The sequence below is a fragment of the Balaenoptera musculus genome, chromosome 2, assembly GCF_009873245.2.
Source record: "Balaenoptera musculus isolate JJ_BM4_2016_0621 chromosome 2, mBalMus1.pri.v3, whole genome shotgun sequence".
Taxonomy (NCBI): domain Eukaryota; kingdom Metazoa; phylum Chordata; class Mammalia; order Artiodactyla; family Balaenopteridae; genus Balaenoptera; species Balaenoptera musculus.
In genome coordinates, this window is record NC_045786.1 from 133,072,256 (window position 1) to 133,090,712 (window position 18,457).

An 18,457-nucleotide genomic window follows, 5' to 3' on the forward strand; every position below is an offset into this window, starting at 1 on the left:
AGGTCTTTGTTAAACATTTCTTGCATCTTCTCGATCTTTGCCTCCATTCTTTTTCTGAGGTCCTGGATCATCTTCACTATCATTATTCTGAATTCTTTTTCTGGAAGGTTGCCTATCTCCACTTCATTTAGTTGTTTTTCTGGGGTTTTATCTTGTTCCTTCATCTGGTACATAGCCCTCTGCCTTTTCATCTTGTCTATCTTTCTGTGAATGTGGTTTTTGTTCCACAGGCTGCAGGATTGTAGTTCTTCTTGCTTCTCGGGCATTATCTTATTTTATCCTCCCATGTGTACTAAGGGGAGGTAGGTACTAATATTCTATGGAAGCCATATATCATAGTGGCCAAGAACGCAGGCTCTAGACCCAATTTGCCTGGGTCGCAATTCAGACTCAGCCACCTACTATCTGCATGACCTTGAACGAATTACTTAATTTCTTTGGGCCTTGAGCTTCCTCAGTGGTAAAATGGAAATAATAAGAGTATCTATCTCATAGCATTTTTACAAAGATTAAATTAGATAACACATGTAAAATAGTACACGCCCAGTGCTTCATAAGTATTCAATAAATATCAGCTATTATTACCTCATTTTACAAACAACTTAGGTGTAGAGAGGCTAAGGAACCTGACTAAGGTTACATAGTTAGGGCTCTTAACCACTGTGCTAACTGTGCTTATCCCATCAACAGATGAATGGATAAACACACAGACACACACACACAGACACACACACACACACACAGAGGAATATTATTCAGCCATGAGAAAGAAAATCCTGCCATTGACTAAGGAACAACTTGGAGTAGCCTCTGTAGAAGATCTGCACTTGCTTTTAAATCATAAAACAGAATGAAACAGACCTGTGGGGTATGACGTATCTATCAGAGGTCCACTTTCTTTACAACATTATAATCCACTCAAATACATTATTAAAGACTATCTATAAGGGTTAATATTTGCCCCCCTCTTAGGGAGGGGCTATGCTGGAAATTTCAAATACTGAGCCACTGTGAAAATTTAATTTCTAGAAGACTCTATTATCTCTCTTCTTTTAAATACTAATCCTAGATACTTAGCACATTACCAAGTCCGGTAAATTATGCAATGAGAAATAACATTCTAGAAATAGGTGAAAAGGTTTTCTCAAAGTTTTTATTAATGACATCATTGTTCTTCCTATTACTAAAAATATTTTTCCTCAGAATCAATTTTTTTGCTTTAAAACAGTGTTTGGATGTTTTTTAGTACAAGCAGTTCCATTTCTTGGTCCCCAATCAGTTTGGACTATTTTTTCTTTGAACTGGAGATTTTTACATTTGATGGATTGATATACCTGGTTATAAGACAACCTTACTTGTGCTTCATATTCATATTTGCTCTTTGTGCCATTAAGTTTTTTTTCTGAAATAAGATCACACATCTCTTGAGAGATAGGATCCATTGCCCTTTTTGTATCTTTAGCACCTAAGACAATGCTATGTTTGCCATAAAAAGATAATATATAGTTTTATCATTTTAAGCAGTATGCATTCTCCATGTTGCCCTCATTTTTGAAAGCATAATGAACACTTTTGAGAAAAAATATGTCAAAATAAATGTTCACTCTATGGTCATAGTTTCATGAAACAGCAAGAAATATCAAAAGGGCATGGTATGGCCTTCCCCGGTAGGACAGTGGTTAAGAATCCTCCTGCCAATGCAGGCAAAATGGGTTCGAGCCCGGGTTTGAGCCCTGGTCCAGGAAGATCCCACATGTCGCAGATCAACTAAGCCCATGCACCACAACTACAGAGCCTGCGCTCTAGAGCCTGCGAGCCACAACTACTGAGCCCATGTGCCACAACTACTGAAGCCCGCGCTCCACAACAAGAGAAGCCACTGCAATAAGAAGCTCATGCACCGCAGTGAAGAGTAGCCCCCACTCACCGCAACTAGAGAAAGCCCGCGCGCAGCAACAAAGACCCAACGCAGCCAAAAATAAATAAATAAAACAAATAAATTTTTTCAAAAATGGGCATGGTATAATACTTTGAATAAGTGACTGCTGTTAGAGAAAGAAGAGTGAGAGCTAGAAATAGTAATGGGAATTTTTAAAATAACATTCAGAATTTCTCCACATCTCTCATTCTTCCCAATTCCTGTAGAGAAAAAATACCTAATTATTATAGATTGCTTTTAAAACCTGATCTTCAAGTGAACCAGCTGAAGAACCAGCTGAATCAGAGAACTGACTATAATCTCAGGATCCTCATCTGTTCATTATACCCAAAAATGCCAAGAAATTATTGCATTCCCTGAAGAAGAGAATGCCTTAAGTAGTCCCTGGGCCCTAAAATGATTGGTATTTGAGGTGTTTACTTCTTTTTTTTTTTTTTTTTTTTGAAATTTAAGGCATTTTAATGGAGTAAAAATTAAGAGTAAAAATTCAGGACACCCAGGGATAAAAGTCCATCTTCCAAGTATTGGAAGCTACCCCCAGTTCCTTGGCTGAATTTCCATCATCAGCTATTCACATATACCCACCCCTATTCCCTCTTTCTTTTCCGATGATGAGTAAAACACACAACCTGCACCCCCATCACATTTACAGAACTCCTGTATAAAATTTCTCTAGAGCCTAACCTGCAGGAGTCAACAAATCTGAACACAGCCAGTAGGTTTGCTGAAAGTTGACTTCAAGAATGTGGTAGGATAATGCAATGGCTTGGTCATGACAGTTCATCAGTAACATTTACCAGCCCTGCAGGGGGTGAGCCTAGACCTTAGACACCCCTCTTAGACAAATAAGGAAGGAAGGCCCTTAGATTTAATTTTGCCTTCCCCATTTCCAGATGGAGAAACTGAGGCCAACATATTGGAAAAATTTTAATCAAGCTCAGTTGTGAAACCAGCTGACCACATCAGTGTGACTAAACCTTCTCGATTGATTAAAATGTCTTATTGGGGCTTCCCTGGTGGCGCAGTGGTTGAGAGTCTGCCTGCCAATGCAGGAGACACGGGTTCGGGCCCTGGTCTGGGAGGATCCCACATGCCGCGGAGCGACTAAGCCCGTGAGCCACTATTACTGATAAATAAATTAAAAAAAAAAAATGTCTTATTGGGCAGAACAGTTCCAAAGTCCCTCTGCCAATGCAACCAGGTGCCACTGGCTTCATTCAGAAACTAATGACTCTGCAGTTTCTCCAGCTCCTTCAGAAGCTCCTGGGATGAGACACAATCCAGGATATTTCTGAAGCACTCTTTTGACAATGTCACTCTCTGGGTGGAGAAAAGGTGAAAGTTATCGCCCTCCTGGGGGCTCCACAGACCGTAGCTGTCACATATCCCTCCCTCCTTGAGGTCACTAGGATCAGCATTTGTCCTGGGCAGGGGCTTTGAGGTCACTTAGTGATCTTGAGAAGGAGACTCAAGGAGGAAATCCAAACCTGTTCTGCAAAAGTGACCTTTCTTAAAACTAGATTGTGTGGGATTGAGTAGTTTACTTCTCAGAAATACTTGTAATCACCAGAAAATGGGTAGAAAAGCTTTTTGGCTATTCTCTTACTACTGCTGTCAGTAATCTCAATTTTTCACATTATTTTTAACTCTACAAAACAACAAAAAAAGTAAAGTTGAAAGGAATTATTTGACCATTCCTCTCTCTACCAAGAATATTTAGAAGCTTTTTGATTAATTTGGACAATGCAGGCAATCGGATTAGATAATTCTAGTCTGAATGGTTCTCTATCTTCATTTAGTCATTCAATGAACAGATATTTTCTGAGCACCTACTATGTGCCATATATTGTGCTATGTGCTGGGAATTAAAAGAAGTTGCCTGTTAAAAGACTGTAGTTAAGTGAGGCAATTATGACTAAGTAAGGAGCATATTCAATAATCAAAAAAAATAATCAATTACCAAATTCATTTTACTTTTTTAGGCTGTATTAATGGAAGCTAATGCAAGTCTAGCACATAAGAATCATGGATTCAACTGTGCAGTGAATAATCTGGAACTATATGATTTAATGCTCCAGGAATATCTTAAAGTGTAATGGAGAACTGAAATATACTTCTTGTTTGGTCATATTTAGTATTTTCATTGTCATGTGGACCCAACTTACAAAACATTTTCTGGAAGCTTCTATGAAAACTTCCAGTATACTAAGTCTTACAGTCTTTAAAAAATGAATTGGACATGTAAAATTCAATCTTTTATCATTCTAATTCAATCTCCATAACACTTTATAAAACATATTACTAACTTGCTATTTTCCATTAGCTGGAGTAACAGCTGTACATATTCCAAAACAATTTGGAATGAGCATATGCACATTACACTAAGTCTTTCCCTTCCCATTCTGTTATCTGACCAACTACACACAATAAAAGAAAAACATCATCCATCAGCAACAAACGCAAGGATTGTCAGCTCATAGCATTCACAGATGTAGAAGCCAAGAGGAAGTAGAAAGTACAGAATCAAGCCAGCAGAGAGGATTTATCTGTACTGGTATTTTTTCCCCCTTATTTCTAGAAGAATTTCTTTTTAGGAAAACAAAGTCAAAGAACTCATATGGTTAATACTATGAGATAAATATTTACCTAAGGCTTTTTGGTAAGAAATATCAGGAATGTGAGTATTTTTTACAACAATGTATAAATAAGTATCCAACATTGTTGATTATATCATTTAAACATATAGCTAATTTTTTCACATTTTCCTGTAAATATACACATTTTCATAATAAAAGGTTTGAAAAATATTAATCTATATCAGGGTTTTTCAGATATATATATACACACACATATATATATTTTGGCTCAAATATATTGCTGTGCACTGTAGGATGTTTAGCAGCATCTTGACCTCTACCCCCTAGATGCTCTCTATTGTGACGACCAAAAATGTCTCCAGAAACAGGTAATGGAGATTAAGAGGTACAAACTTCCAGCTGCAAAATAAATGAGTCACAGGTATGAAATGTACAGTGTGGGGAATACAGTCAATAAATATGTAACGTCTTTGTATGGTGACAGCTGGTAACTAGACTTATCATGGTGAACATTTTGTAATGTATAGAAATACCAAAATCACCATGTTGTGCAACTAACTAGGAACTAACACAGTGTTTTAGGCCAATTCTATTTCAAAAACAAACAAACTCATAGAAAAAGAGATCAGATTTGTGGTTACTAGAGGCAGGGGATGGGGGGAGGGGAAACTGGATGAAGGCAGTCAAAAGGTACAAACTTCCAGGTGTAAGATAAATAAGTACTAGTGATGTACAATATGGTAAATATAATTAACACTGCCATATGTTATATATGAAAGTTAAGAGAGTAAATCCTAAGAGTTCTCATTACAAGAAAAAAAATGTTTTCCAATTTCTTTAAGTTTGTATCTATATGAGTTGATGGAAGTTCACTAAATTTACTGTGATAATCATTTCATGATATATATAGGTCAAATCATTATGCCACACAACTTAAACTTACACAGTGCCATATGTCAATTACATTTCAATAAAACTGGAAAAAATGTCTCCAAACATTGCCAAATGAGTGGCGCGGGGGCGGGCAGAAGGCATGACGCAAATTATTCCCATTTGAATACCACAGGTCTATATGCAGGGGTTATATTTGGATGTAATTTTTATGAAAAATGCATTTTTTATTTACTTTTGTTTTTCATTAAAACTTAGATAACTTACTTCTAAATTGTCACTTTAAAAAAAAAAAACATAATGGCTTCCCTGGTGGCGCAGTGGTTGAGAATCTGCCTGCTAATTCAGGGGACACGGGTTCAAGCCCTGGTCTGGGAAGATCCCACATGCCATGGAGCAACTAGGCCCGTGAGCCACAGCTACTGAGCCTGCGCGTCTGGAGCCTGTGCTCCGCAACAAGAGAGGCTGCGATAGTGAGAGGCCCGCGCACCGCGATGAAGAGTGGCCCCCGCTTGCCACAACTAGAGAAAGCCCTCGCACAGAAACGAAGACCCAACACGGCCAAAAATAAATAAATAAAAATAAATTAAAAAAAAAAAAACATAAAACATCTAAAACATTACAACGTTATGTGTCAACTATATGTCAATTAAAAAATAATAAAACCAAACAGAAACATTCCAAGTTAAAGAAAGCTTATTTTTCTTTCTTTCTTTTACCTTTAAATGTATTTCCCAATGGCTGATATGCCTCAGACTCATATTCTGAGATGGAAACAGTGGTCTCTAAGAACAGCCTGGCATTGTTCTCCTTGGCGGATTCCATGAAGTCTGCAGTATTTTGGACCAGGTTTTCCACAGAGACTTTCATACCTTCCACTGGACTTGTGGGAGTAAAGGAACTTTGATCGGTGAAGGCAGATGATCTCTCATCCCCACGTGCTATTAGCAGGGCTGTTCCCCTGTGTGCTTCCCCTTCAGGCAGCCTCAGAGCCGCATCTGCAGCCTCTGTCAAAGTTTCGCCCCCTTCCACGCCTTCCACACCATTACTGGTTGCTTGGGTTGTCTGAGACGTTTCCGTGCTCACCTGAGTCTCTGTATTGTCTCCAAGCTTTGGGGTCTTTATCTGGCTTACACTCTCTAATTTGGTGTCATCCCACTCAACACTTACGACGGAGACAGCTGGAACAGCTGTGCTGACACTCACTGTGACTTCTGGGGCTCCCAGCAGGCTGTCGGTTTCTGGCTCAACACTCAGGGTGGACTCGGAGGTTGCGAGCCAGTGCTCGGTGGCAGCAGCCTGGGTATTATCAGCTGACATCTGGGAAGGCTCAGCGCCTGCTGTGGGCTCAGCACCAGGAAAAGAAGTTGTCTTATGCTCTGGGTCGGCTTCAAATTTCTCAGTCCTTGGACGGGTGGTTAGCAACTCTTTAGCATTCACATAGGATAAAGGCGAATGTCCCAGACTAACTCCTGCCTGATTTTCAGTTGCAAACAATTGATCATCCACGTAGTGCAGAAAACCTTGTGTTGCTTCGGTGATCCCTTCCACAATGGGCTGAATGATGGTACTACGGGAGGGTTCCTCCTTGTCATCAATATTCAGAGAAGCAGTTGGAGTGATAGGGTTGGTCAACATGGCCTTGGAAAGTCGGCTTTCGGGAGACATTCTCTCTGGCTGGCTGGAACCAAACACTTCTTCCCCTGCTGAGATCACTGGCTCAGTAGCAGTGTAAATGCCAGGGCTATCAGGCTGCGTGAGCCCAGCTCCTATAGGAGGGGTTTCTTTGTTAATAGGGAATACTTTATTTAATGACATTGTTGATGGTCCTGCTAACACTATCATTGGTTCTTCAGAGACCAGAATGTACTTTGAAGTAATGGAGTTATTTTCTAGGTCATCTATGTTCAGCCTCTCAGACTGCCCTTTATCTTCATGAACAGGTGCTATCTCCCTTCTTTCCACGTTGGGGAAGGCCAGACATTGTGTGGCAAAGCTGAGAAGTAGAAGGCTACAGAAAGCCAGACAAATGTGCAATACAACTGGTCTGCTCATAGTGAAAGAGAAACGTGCACATAAATTGGGAGAGTTGACAATTCCAGTAATTGAGTCCTGCAGAAAAATAAAGCATATCAAACTGTCATATAAATATATGTTGTAAATAAGCCCCTTTAAATTAAACCAGAAGTAAAATAATCTCCTTGACTCCCAGCTCAGAGACAGTACATAGGAGAGGAATGTTCCATTTCTTTGTACCTTTGAGACGTGGATAACCCAGTTCATTTTTCCCTGCTGAATTTTCAGCTGATTTAACTTGAAGTTCTCTAGCAAAGGGTACACATAGTTACTAAGTTCGTTGTTTTTTAAATACCTACTTGAAATAAACTACCCTTGAAGTCACATTTGTAATATTCTCCCCAATTCTTCTATTAATCATGGAGTCAAATGACTACAAAAATAGCAACACATCCAGGAAATAAAAAGTAAATCTTAACATTTACTTACATTACTGTCACAGAACCTTTTAAGTATGTTTTAAAACTTATGAAATATCATCATAAAATACTGAATACCAGTACCAGTTTCATTCAAGAGTTTTTAAAGTATATAAATGACTTTCAATTAAAATTTATCTTTAAAATACTTAAATTGTTTTCCCTGCAACAACTATAAAAATTATAGGCAAAACCTTCATGTCTCAAAAAAGATTAGAAAAGGTAAAATCATTAAACAATGTAAACAAGTGTGTTTTTTTGAAAAAAACTTTTTTAAGAGAACCAAAACACATTTTAAATTAGCAGTCTTTACGGAATGCACATTATTGTAAGATTAAGATTTATTGTATTTTTTTACAAACTGCTCACACTCTCATGACAACTAAACTTATATTAAAACTGCTAATTTCCCCCCAAACTTAAGGGTTTTAGGTCTTATCTATCCCATCATCAGAAAGTTCTTAGATACTGCGGGTTTTCTAGAAAATTAAACCTAGGAATGAAAATTCTAAATCTAAATATAAAGACCTTATCTTTATAAAAGTTATACTTTTCCTTTCTTCCATGTCTGATCATTAAACTATCTGGGTTAAGCATGTGATGTGCACACATCAAATACAAAAACTGACATTTTCATAGGGTCTTCTCCCCTTAAGGAGTCTGAAGCTTGTACATGTTACCCCATTCAGTCTTACAGGTCCTTTTGAGATAGAGAAAAGGTCACGTGCTCAGGGCATAATCTAGACAGCTGAAGAGAAAAAGAAGGTTGAATTTTTCTACGTGAGGAAAGAGGAATCCATGAATTCAGAGCTGAGGCATCTTGCTCAACTACCAGCACCACATGATTGAATTATCTTGGAAGCAGCTCCTCCAGCCCCAGTCAGGCCTTCAGATGACTGCAGCCCCAGCTGCTATCTTGACTGCAACTTCTTGAGAGACCTTGAGTCAGAACAACCCAGCTAAGCTACTCCCAAATTCCTAATACACAGACATGGGATGAAATAATAAATATTTATTGCCACCAAGTCGGGGGTAATTTTTTACACAGGAATCCTGAATCCACAGTTCTTTGGGAGAATACAGGAATGGGAAGATGTCATGAGACGCCATGTGCAGAAAAGGAACAGCATATCAGGGATCATAAATTTAGAAGCAGAAGAAAACTGAAGCCAGAGATGACTAGGAGAAATGTAAGCCACCCCACCCAAGAATCCTCAGAGATGGTGAAAGCAGTGCTAAATTTCCTCACATGTAGGATGAGAGGTTGAAGCAATTGTATTTAAATATTAAATTACATACAGGTAGCTAGCATTATTTTAAAAGGAGAGAATATGAGAAAGATATTTGAAAAAGAGGGAATAGCATGTGCACATTCTGGACATTAGTTATCCCCATACTTTGGATGAGCCATAAAGCATCCCAGTTCATAGCCAGGTAACAGAATTAGTAGCAGTATTTGGCCAGCTACCTCTATTTTCCTTCCTTAAAACAAAAACATATGATAGCTGTAAAGCAAGGGTGCTCACAGTTGATGAAACTACACCTTTGATTTCTGAAAATACAAGCTGAACTATAAACTATATAGTCAAAGATACATAAAAGCTATAGAACTCTCTGGTTCATTTCTGATCTGTTCAGAGATCTGCCCTTTCCTATACAAATATTTCTCCCATTCAGTGAAATCTTACTAAACACCCCAGGAGATGGAGGATGTGGCCTAAAAGTTGCGTCTCCATGACCCCATGCTTCTGGATAAAAACCTGAAAAAAACAGGCCATCATGAGTGGCAGTAGAGTTTAGAGGGGCATAGACAGGCATGAGAAAAATGAATCCTAGCTTTATTGTTGTTAAAACATGCTATGTGATACTGGACAAATAGCCGCAGTCTCTCCTTTGACAGAATGAGGAGTCAAACAAAATCATCTTTGAACTCCTTTCTATCTCCATGATTCCATTTTCATATTTTATCTATAGAACACAAAATAAAAATACAAATGTTTTCATTTTCCCACAATTTTCCCACAATTTTGCCATCAAGGCACCCAAATGATTGCACGAATGCCTCACATTTTATTTATATGTTCTGGAGCCATGTGAACTGAGACTTTTATGAACAAATCAGATTTGGAGGGTAGTGGGGACAAACAATAAAGATGTAATATAGCCTCTACTGCCTTTCCAAAACAGATTTTTCCTTCAAGGTTTCATTTTCATCTACATCTTGAGCTTTAGAATTTTTGGGTGAAGGGAATTCTGCCATTGCTCTAAAAGACTTCCCTCCTGTAATTAAGTGTCAGCCACCTGCTTTCTAAATCCAATTACGACAGAAAAAGTGGGGTGAATTGCAAGCCTATTCTACGTCTGCATATTCCAGCCATATGCTCCTTCTCCCCACTATTCAAAGTGACGCCTGAACTTTAAAAGAAGAAGAAAAGACAGCCTGTAGGAACGGCAGCAGGGAACACATCTGCAACTCAGATAAACTGGTAGATGACCTTCAAGTTCCAGGTCTTTCTCTGTCTTTCCAAGCACAGCGCAGGTTCACATAGACACTCCCATGAGTTTGGTGTCCTTCGCTGGGAGTTGCATGATGTTAGAGAATAAATAAGGAAAGACTGACCCTTGTCAATTCAATGACAATATTTCAGCCTCAATAACCATCTGCAATCACATTTTGAAGGCTCTAGGCCTTTCCTTTTTTCCTCGATATTGTCTCCTGTCCCTGACAAAGTGCCTGGCACAGAGGAAATGTTTAGTAAATACTGGCTGATGTCTACAGCCCTGCTTTGCTGGAGGAGGGGGAGGGAGGGGAGATTTCATTGCTTATTAGAAATTGGGTCTTAATTATCTTAAATTAAGTCAAATATCAGAATATTTAACAAACAAAACATTTCTCTAACTTCTCCTTTACACTGTGACTTTGGAGGCTCCTTTCTTTTCACTATATCCGTCAGTGCAAATTAATTCAGATAAATGAACTCTCACCCAGTTGCTAACTGATAGTGGACATTAGCTTCTAATAGCTTAAAAAGCATCTCCTTCTGAGCAAGTCATAGCACTATGTCATTCGCTATCAAGGTATCCTAATGGCTTGGCAGTCCTCTGAACAATTTACTGCGTTTCTGCCACCAGTGAGCAGATAAGCTGTTCTGTCAAGCCTTATCTTCGACAATCTTAAATAGATACAGTCCAGAATCTGTTTCTTTGTCAAGTCTAGGCATATTCAAGTTTCAAAGACAAATGAAAGGCAACATAAAAAAATACAGCCTTAGCCGTCTTGTTAGACTTAATAATCAGGTTTTTTTCAAACACTTGGTCAATATTTTTCCAACTAAAATGTATGCTGCCCTTGTTCAGTGTGTTACCAAAATGCAGACACAAAAGGGAAACAGTGTGTTCAATCACTTCTCATCAGTGACAAAGCTGCTTTTTTCAAAGCAAGTTGAGTTTCATGTATAATATATAAGGAACATGAGCATTGCCCTAAGGGTACTCGAGACACAGGAGGCCTGTAGAGTATGCCAAAAAACTAGTGACAATCTGCCTGATATTTTCCTTTTCGGGGGATAAACACAAATACCATAAATAGCTGATGTGGAGTTTTGGGAAGAAAGCTGCCTTAGATTTTCTTTGTCTACTGGATGTTACTTGGGTGCCACCTCAAACACACCATCTTCATGTAAACTGTGGTGTCATATTGAACTCTTCTCTCCTATGTATTCCAGATTCACAACTTCTGTGGATCCTTCCCTCATAATATCTCTTGGAATTGTCCCTTCTTGGGGACACTGGATTGTCATTATTTTAACTGCCTCTAACTGATGATCTTGATCAGACTCTCTCCTCTCCAATCCATTTTATACGGTCCAGATGGTTTACTCTTAAGAAAAAAAATGACAATAATCAATCAAAAATGGCTACCATTCAGGGGATGCCACGTGTTTTAAGTGTCTTATGTAAATTATGTTATTTAATCCTTTACAACAACCTAATGAGATAGGTACTACCATTATCCTTTCCTTTTTTTTTTTTTTCTTTTTTTTTTTTGGTGAGAAAACTACCATCTCACAGAGGTTAATTAACTTGCCTGTGTGATCGTGTCTGTCGGACATCAAGTTTCCTGCCTTTGCCACTGCAACCCTCTGCCTTCCCAAAACACATCATCTAATGACCCCAAACATACAATTGCCAAACTCCACATCTATAATGCAACCCCACACCACCAGTGCCCGGTACAAACACCGTCGCCAGTTGGGTATATTGCCCTCTTACGTGCCTTACTCATTTCAGCTTCCCAAGTTTTGCTCATGCCATTACACTAGCCAGAATGCTCCCTCCTTCTTCCCTACCCCAGATACCCAAACCCTGGTCCCACAGGTCACGTCCTGTTTACTAACTGCTGTCACAAAACTGCCTGGCCCGTTCTCTTCCCATCCCTCTCCTAGCTTCTCCAGCGCAAATCGTCATGTCTGTAAGCCTTACCACCTCAAATAAAATATGTTCTTTGCATGCAAACACTAGTCTTTCAGCTTCCTTTACCATATAATTGCTAATAATGGTAGACACATAGGAGAGGTGTTCGATAAATATTCAGTGGTATAAAGTGAATATAAATAACCATTTAAAAGTGTGAAAAAGAGTGTTCAGAATCTCTATTTTATACTGTACGATGTTCAATGACATTTCACGGTCTATCCATGTTTAACTGTACGTTTTGTTCATCACCTAGTCAATTTTGGCTACTTATCCAGTGTGTGATTTTAATAATAGTAATAATTTCTGTATTCTCATTTCTGCTATATTTTAGGTTTTCAGAGTGTATTTCATTTAAAAAAAAAAAAAAAAGAGAGAGAGAGAGGTCACCAGGAACAAGGGACAAGTTTCAGAGCTTCAGGTTAACTTGCTTCCCAATTCCCCTTCACCTTTCAAAATCCAATTAGTAATTCTCTAATTAATAATGGGAAAAGAAAACTCTTTGCCTTCTTCGTTTGTGTCTTAATAATCTTTCCATTTTGTGTTTTTCCTGATCCTCAATGATAATTTGGCCATTGTCTTACCTTTTCTTTTTTTAATCCTTAAGGCTCTCATTGCCAAGCCTATTTCATTTGTCTGAAGCAGAGCTTAGCAAGACTCTGACCCTATTAACCCAGCTGTGGCACACAGCATTAAGGTACCCCATTTGTGATTCACTACTATTCACTGCTATTGACTACTGTTACTTGGCCTGATATATTGGCTTTAAGATGACTGATCTCAGTCATCCTTCACTATAAATTAAGTGGCTGGAATGACAGATGATCCTCTCAGTAGCATGTTCAACCACAGTGGAAGGAGGGAGAATAGAGTAACCACAAAGAAAAATCATAGTCCCTCAGGAGAAAAGTGGCACCGTGCTGACAGGAAGACGATAAGTAGGCTGGGGTCAAGACGATTACTCTGGCAACTGCCAGCAAAGTGCTTTACCATTCCTGCAGACCACAACTAAATTCTACATATCAACCCCACAAGCTTTATTCTCTACAATTTAGTGATGGAGACAAATGAAGATATCTGTGTTTATCACTCCCAGTGGATAATCCTATCCCTGGTAAAAGAAGCTGGACTTGAAGCTTTAAAGCTGGCTTCGAGTTCCAACTCTACCTTGGGCAAATCACTGAAACTCAGTTTCTTCTTTGCAAAATGGAGATAATAATGCTCATTCTGTTTTCTTCAAAGGTGAAAGACCAACAAAAGTGAAAATAGACATAAAAATGGTTTGAAGAAAAAAATGTTTAAGCATCATACAATTTAAGACATATTATTGTGGTACTGCCATTCATTCCCCTCAAAATACCGAAATATGAGCAGTCTGAAACATCCATAACATCCTTTTTCTCCTAAGCTATTTCCATGGAGCTTCCCCTTTCAGCTTTTCATGTAGACCAAATGACCTGGGAATTGTCTGATGTTTGCAGAATTCCATCCTAATCAATCTTGGTCAACAAGCTCCTGTCCATCCATCATACAGTTCTTTTCAATGACCCAATGGGACACTTCATTTCTGTTCTCTGCAGTTCACAAACCTCATTTGCTTGACAGAATCTCTAAATACTAGCTGGCATTTAAGGAGAAAGTAATCCCCAGGTAGACATTTCACGGAATAAGCATAATCTCTAACATTTCAAGCTGAAACTTGATTCAGATACTTTTCTTAAAATCACCAAGTAAACACAATATGAAAAAACAGGACTGACTACACATCTTAATTAGAGAGTGAGCTTTCATTTTACAGAGATTAAACTCAGGTTCTCTCTGAATAGGCAGCTTCCCTATGTGAGAATACACAAATTCAATGAACAAAAATACAATTCGTTACACAAGTTTTCAGGCAAACACCTGCTGAATAAAAAGTGAAATACAACTTTAGTTGACGAGTAGAAATCTTCCATAGCAGGTAAACCCATCGTCCGCATTTTGATCCTATACTTATATTTAGCATCAAACCATTTCCATAAAACCAAATTATGATATTGAAAGGTCTAGCAGGAAATGCTGAATATAACGTTAAGAAGCCTCCCATGAAAACAAAGACATCCACATCTCCCTAATTGGCTCTGTTGCTGTAGCTACCTTAGACTTGCTGAGTCTTGGGAGTTTTGTGAATAAAGACAACCAATATCAAGTCTGCTGCATAAGTGCTTGGTTCATAATATGACAAATATAACAACTCTACCTTATTCATAAGAGTAAGTCAGGCTACCCTTAAATCTACTGTGTGTCCGTGTTCTGATACTGTGAAATCTCACCCACTTTTGAGTTTCTTTCAGTAGATGCTACAGTGGGATTCTGCCTGCAAGTGAGCAGAAAGTGGGTCAGTGACTGACTCTGTAGGTGTTTAAACAAGACTCCTTGGAGCCCAACAGCATCACTTGTGATGAAGGAAATTCACAGAGAGGAGGGGAGACATGCAAATTATGGCCACACATTTTGCTCCCTAAGGAAAAACAATCCTTCAGAGTTCTATGGATGGTTTTGGGAGCCACTCCCTCTTCCCCTTAAGTTTCAAACTAAAACTTCCATAGAAAGAAAGCAGACTCTTTAAAGCAGCCTCTCTCCTCTCCTCCACAGCAGCTCTACACTGAAATGAGGTGCCAAGAGCCTGGCAGATCCTCGGCATCAGCTTGGAAAGGCAAAGATTTCTTATCTTTGAGAACTCCAAACTCTTGAAGGTCCTATATTTTGTGCGCCCGGCCGATTTTTCGCCAGCCAGGCTCTGCATGTTGGGAATGTACACAGGTCGGGTTCTGTCAGTGACCAGGACGCACATGCGACATCTGGGCACCTCCAGGTATCACCTTGCAACCATTCTGGAGTCTAACCCGCAGGCCCTCTTTCCAATTAAGTGACCTTTCCAAGGAGCATGCTCCTGCCGTGTCGTGGGGGACCGGTCAGGGTCTGAGCAAGGAGGCTCCGTGACATCCTTGCGCTAAACACTCAACTGTTTGTTTTCTGCAAAGTAACACAACACATTTCGGCGGCCACCACAGCCCCCATTAGCTCCTCGGCTGCTCGCACTGACTGGCATCGGGGTCATTGCAATCGATGCTTTGAAAGGAGCAAATCTTAGTCTTCGGGAACTTCTCTACCACCGCTGTGAGACTGAGAGGGGAGGGAGAGAAGAAAGAAAAGCCCACACAAAAGCAGCCAGCCCTGCAAGCTCCGCCAGCACAAAGGCCCGCTCGCTGGTGTGGAGCCGTGAGGCTGGGCTGGAGCGAGGAGAGAGGCCAGTCCTCCGAGGCCTGCGCGCCTCGCCCCACGCTCCCGGAGCTGCCCCCGAGCCCCCCCGCGCCGGGGCACCGCGTTCCGGCGGGGGCGCAGGGCGCACACCTGGCGCGCCCCGGGCTGCCGCGCTCCCCGGGCTGCACAGCTCCCGGGGCGGCCCCGAGCCACCAGGGGCTCCGGCTCCGTCTCTGCCCGGGCGCACCGTCTGCAGCCGCGGTCGCTCGAGTGGCAGAAGCCTGGCCCGTCCTCACCTGTGCGCCTTCAGCCGCGCAGCGCGCAGAGGAGAGCTGTGGTGCCCGCGTTCGGCATCCCCGCGGCGGCCCCTGCAGCGGTGGCGGCTCCCTCCGCTGTCTGGGACGCCAGGGGGAGGGCGCTTCGCTTTGTTGCTTATTCATGAGGCCGCGGCTAAGGCTGGGGATTGGGCGGCGGGAAGATGTGCCCGCCCCGGCTCGGCGAGCATGGACAAGAGGGCCGTCGCCCCGCGCCCCTCAGCGCCCACTTCCCCGCCTCCGCTCCCGCGATGGGGACGAGGCGCGGGGCCGCGCGGGTCCTCCCAGCGTCCGGGCTCCCGCGACCCTTTCGGAGCCTCCCTGCCCTCCTGCCCCGCTTCGAAACCTGGGCTTCTGCGGCAGCTCTCCCTTAGTGCCTACAGAGAAGAGACCAGGGCACCGTTTTCTCTAGAAGAGCCCTAATTTCTCTGGTCCGTGACTGGGGCGAGGGGCGTTAAGTTGGAGGCCGCCGGTTGTTCCTTGTGAAAACTGTACGGCTTAGCCCTCAGCCGTGCCCCTAAGCAGGACCCACTAAAGTAGCCCTACACAAAGTGTTCCCTTCTCAATCAGCGAAGAAGTCGAAAATAAGGAGTAATAAGAAGGACTGTTTCTTGAGCCCTTACTCCTGCCGGGCACAATGCTAGGTGCTTCACTCATTACCTGCTTTTAATCTACTCAACAACCCTCAAATATAGATATTGGTAATCCGCTCAATTTAACAAAGGAGGAAGTTGAGGTTGAAGGCTGTGCAAGTTGCCCAAGGTTTTATGGCTAAGGTGGCCACCGGGAATTCATGACCTTCGTTCGTTCTTGAGTCTCTCAAGGACTCAATTTCCTTTATCTGATCCTCCTAATTTTGGATAGAATCTAAAGGCCCATTCTAGAAGAACCCCACAGCACTTTACATTTGCAATGCACTTTCCACATACATCATCTCTTGTACTTATTAACTCCCTTCTTTATAATAGCTTAGTCCGCTTTGTAGCTATTTGTAAACATCTTGGAGTCAGAGCAAGGTCTTGTTCACCTTGGACCTCCACATCTAACACAATGCACAACTATGCACTATCTTTCCTACTCCACTTCTCTTTAAAATATGTTTGTATTTCTAGAAAGGTAGTCAAATAGGTGTCAAATGCATCTGATTGAACTGAATCTGTAAGATCTGTTTTTGATGTGTATTCAGTGTAATACAATATAATACACTGTACTGTGACCAGGCCTTCTACATGGATTCAAGATCCACCCGATGGATAAGCCACACATCCAGCCGAACCAAGATGTGTTTCAACATTTTATTTTCTGCTTCTGCTGCTTCTGTGCCCCCCTCCCCGGGGGCTGGGAGGCCAGCGCTTGTGGTTCAGTGCAGAGCCCGGGGTCCCTCAGCCCCGCTGGCTGTTCCCTTTGCACAGGGAGCTGCAGAGCCTCCTCCACCCTCCTTACCTCCGCTGCCCACACTCCAGCTGGGCCAGGGCTGGAGGGGCCTTGTGATGAGTCCCAGGAGTTGCCCTCGTGCCTGGGAATGCAGGGACGTGGACCCGGGGGTTCAGAAGTCTGAAGCTTCCCATCTACTTGTTAAGGCCACTGCAAGTGAAAGATGTAAAATGTAATAACGTTTTCTGGCCATGAGACATGACTTTTGTTAAACAACAAGAAGGTGTGTGTGCGTGTGGGTTCACGTTGAAAGATAGTAAATATTCTATATAATGAATATAGCAATATATACATCCAGGATTTGGGCTTTTGGTTATTGATGGCCTGGTGGATTGTTTAGAAAACATTGTTTAAGAAAAATGGGCTAGCAGCTGTTGGATTTTCACTCAGAAGCATGTTCACTTATGTAGATGCCACTTTAAGCTTGACCAGAATTAAAGGTGATATTTCTTATATGAAAAAAAAACATTTTATTTTCATGTCAGTTGTTTGAAATTCATACCGTATCTCATAAAAATAATGTTATATAGTATAGTGAGATTCCCAGCTCGACTGCAAAATTGATTCTATTTGACCCAAATGCAGTTAAATAATAGTACTAATAAAAACAACAAAATCAATCAGGTGGACCAAAGGACCAAGCAGAATAGGAGAAGCCAGCAGGAGAAAGGGATTCCAGCTCTCCATGCATCTAGAGCCAGCCCTACACACAAACTTGAAATATTCAGTTTCTTTGACATCTTCCTGGCTCCCATTCTGCATCTCTCTCAAATATCCTAGTGTTTTTCTTAGAGACCGTAATACTCTTAAGTCCCAACTATAGAACTCCACTTCCCAGACTGCCTTATTCTCAAAGTTTTCCATTCTCCAAAATTACCTTTCTCCCATAGTAGAATTCCTATTTCCCTTTTCCTTGATACAAATTATTTCAGCTTGCAGTTAAAGTGATCTTATTGGAACTCATTTATACTAGTCCTTTATCCTTCCCCCAATGGTTTGTATTGCTTTAAATTGTTTGTATTGCTTTAAACAACTCTGATGAATGCAATTTATCTCAACAGCTGCTGTTGG

The 18,457-nt window shown here is 41.1% G+C and overlaps 1 protein-coding gene across 1 annotated transcript in view; it reads right to left on the reverse strand.

Moving 5' to 3' along the window:
* Positions 1-16,016, reverse strand: part of ARMH4 (armadillo like helical domain containing 4) — a 138,221-nt gene extending 122,205 nt beyond the window's left edge. The window contains exons 1-2 of the mRNA XM_036841361.1: positions 15,935-16,016; positions 6,147-7,539 (exon numbers count right to left, since the gene is read on the reverse strand). Of these exons, the coding sequence (XP_036697256.1) occupies positions 6,147-7,482 (1,336 nt within the window). The 5' untranslated portion in view covers positions 7,483-7,539; positions 15,935-16,016. The remainder of the gene's footprint in view (positions 1-6,146; positions 7,540-15,934) is intronic.
* Between the last annotated feature and the right edge of the window lie 2,441 nt (positions 16,017-18,457).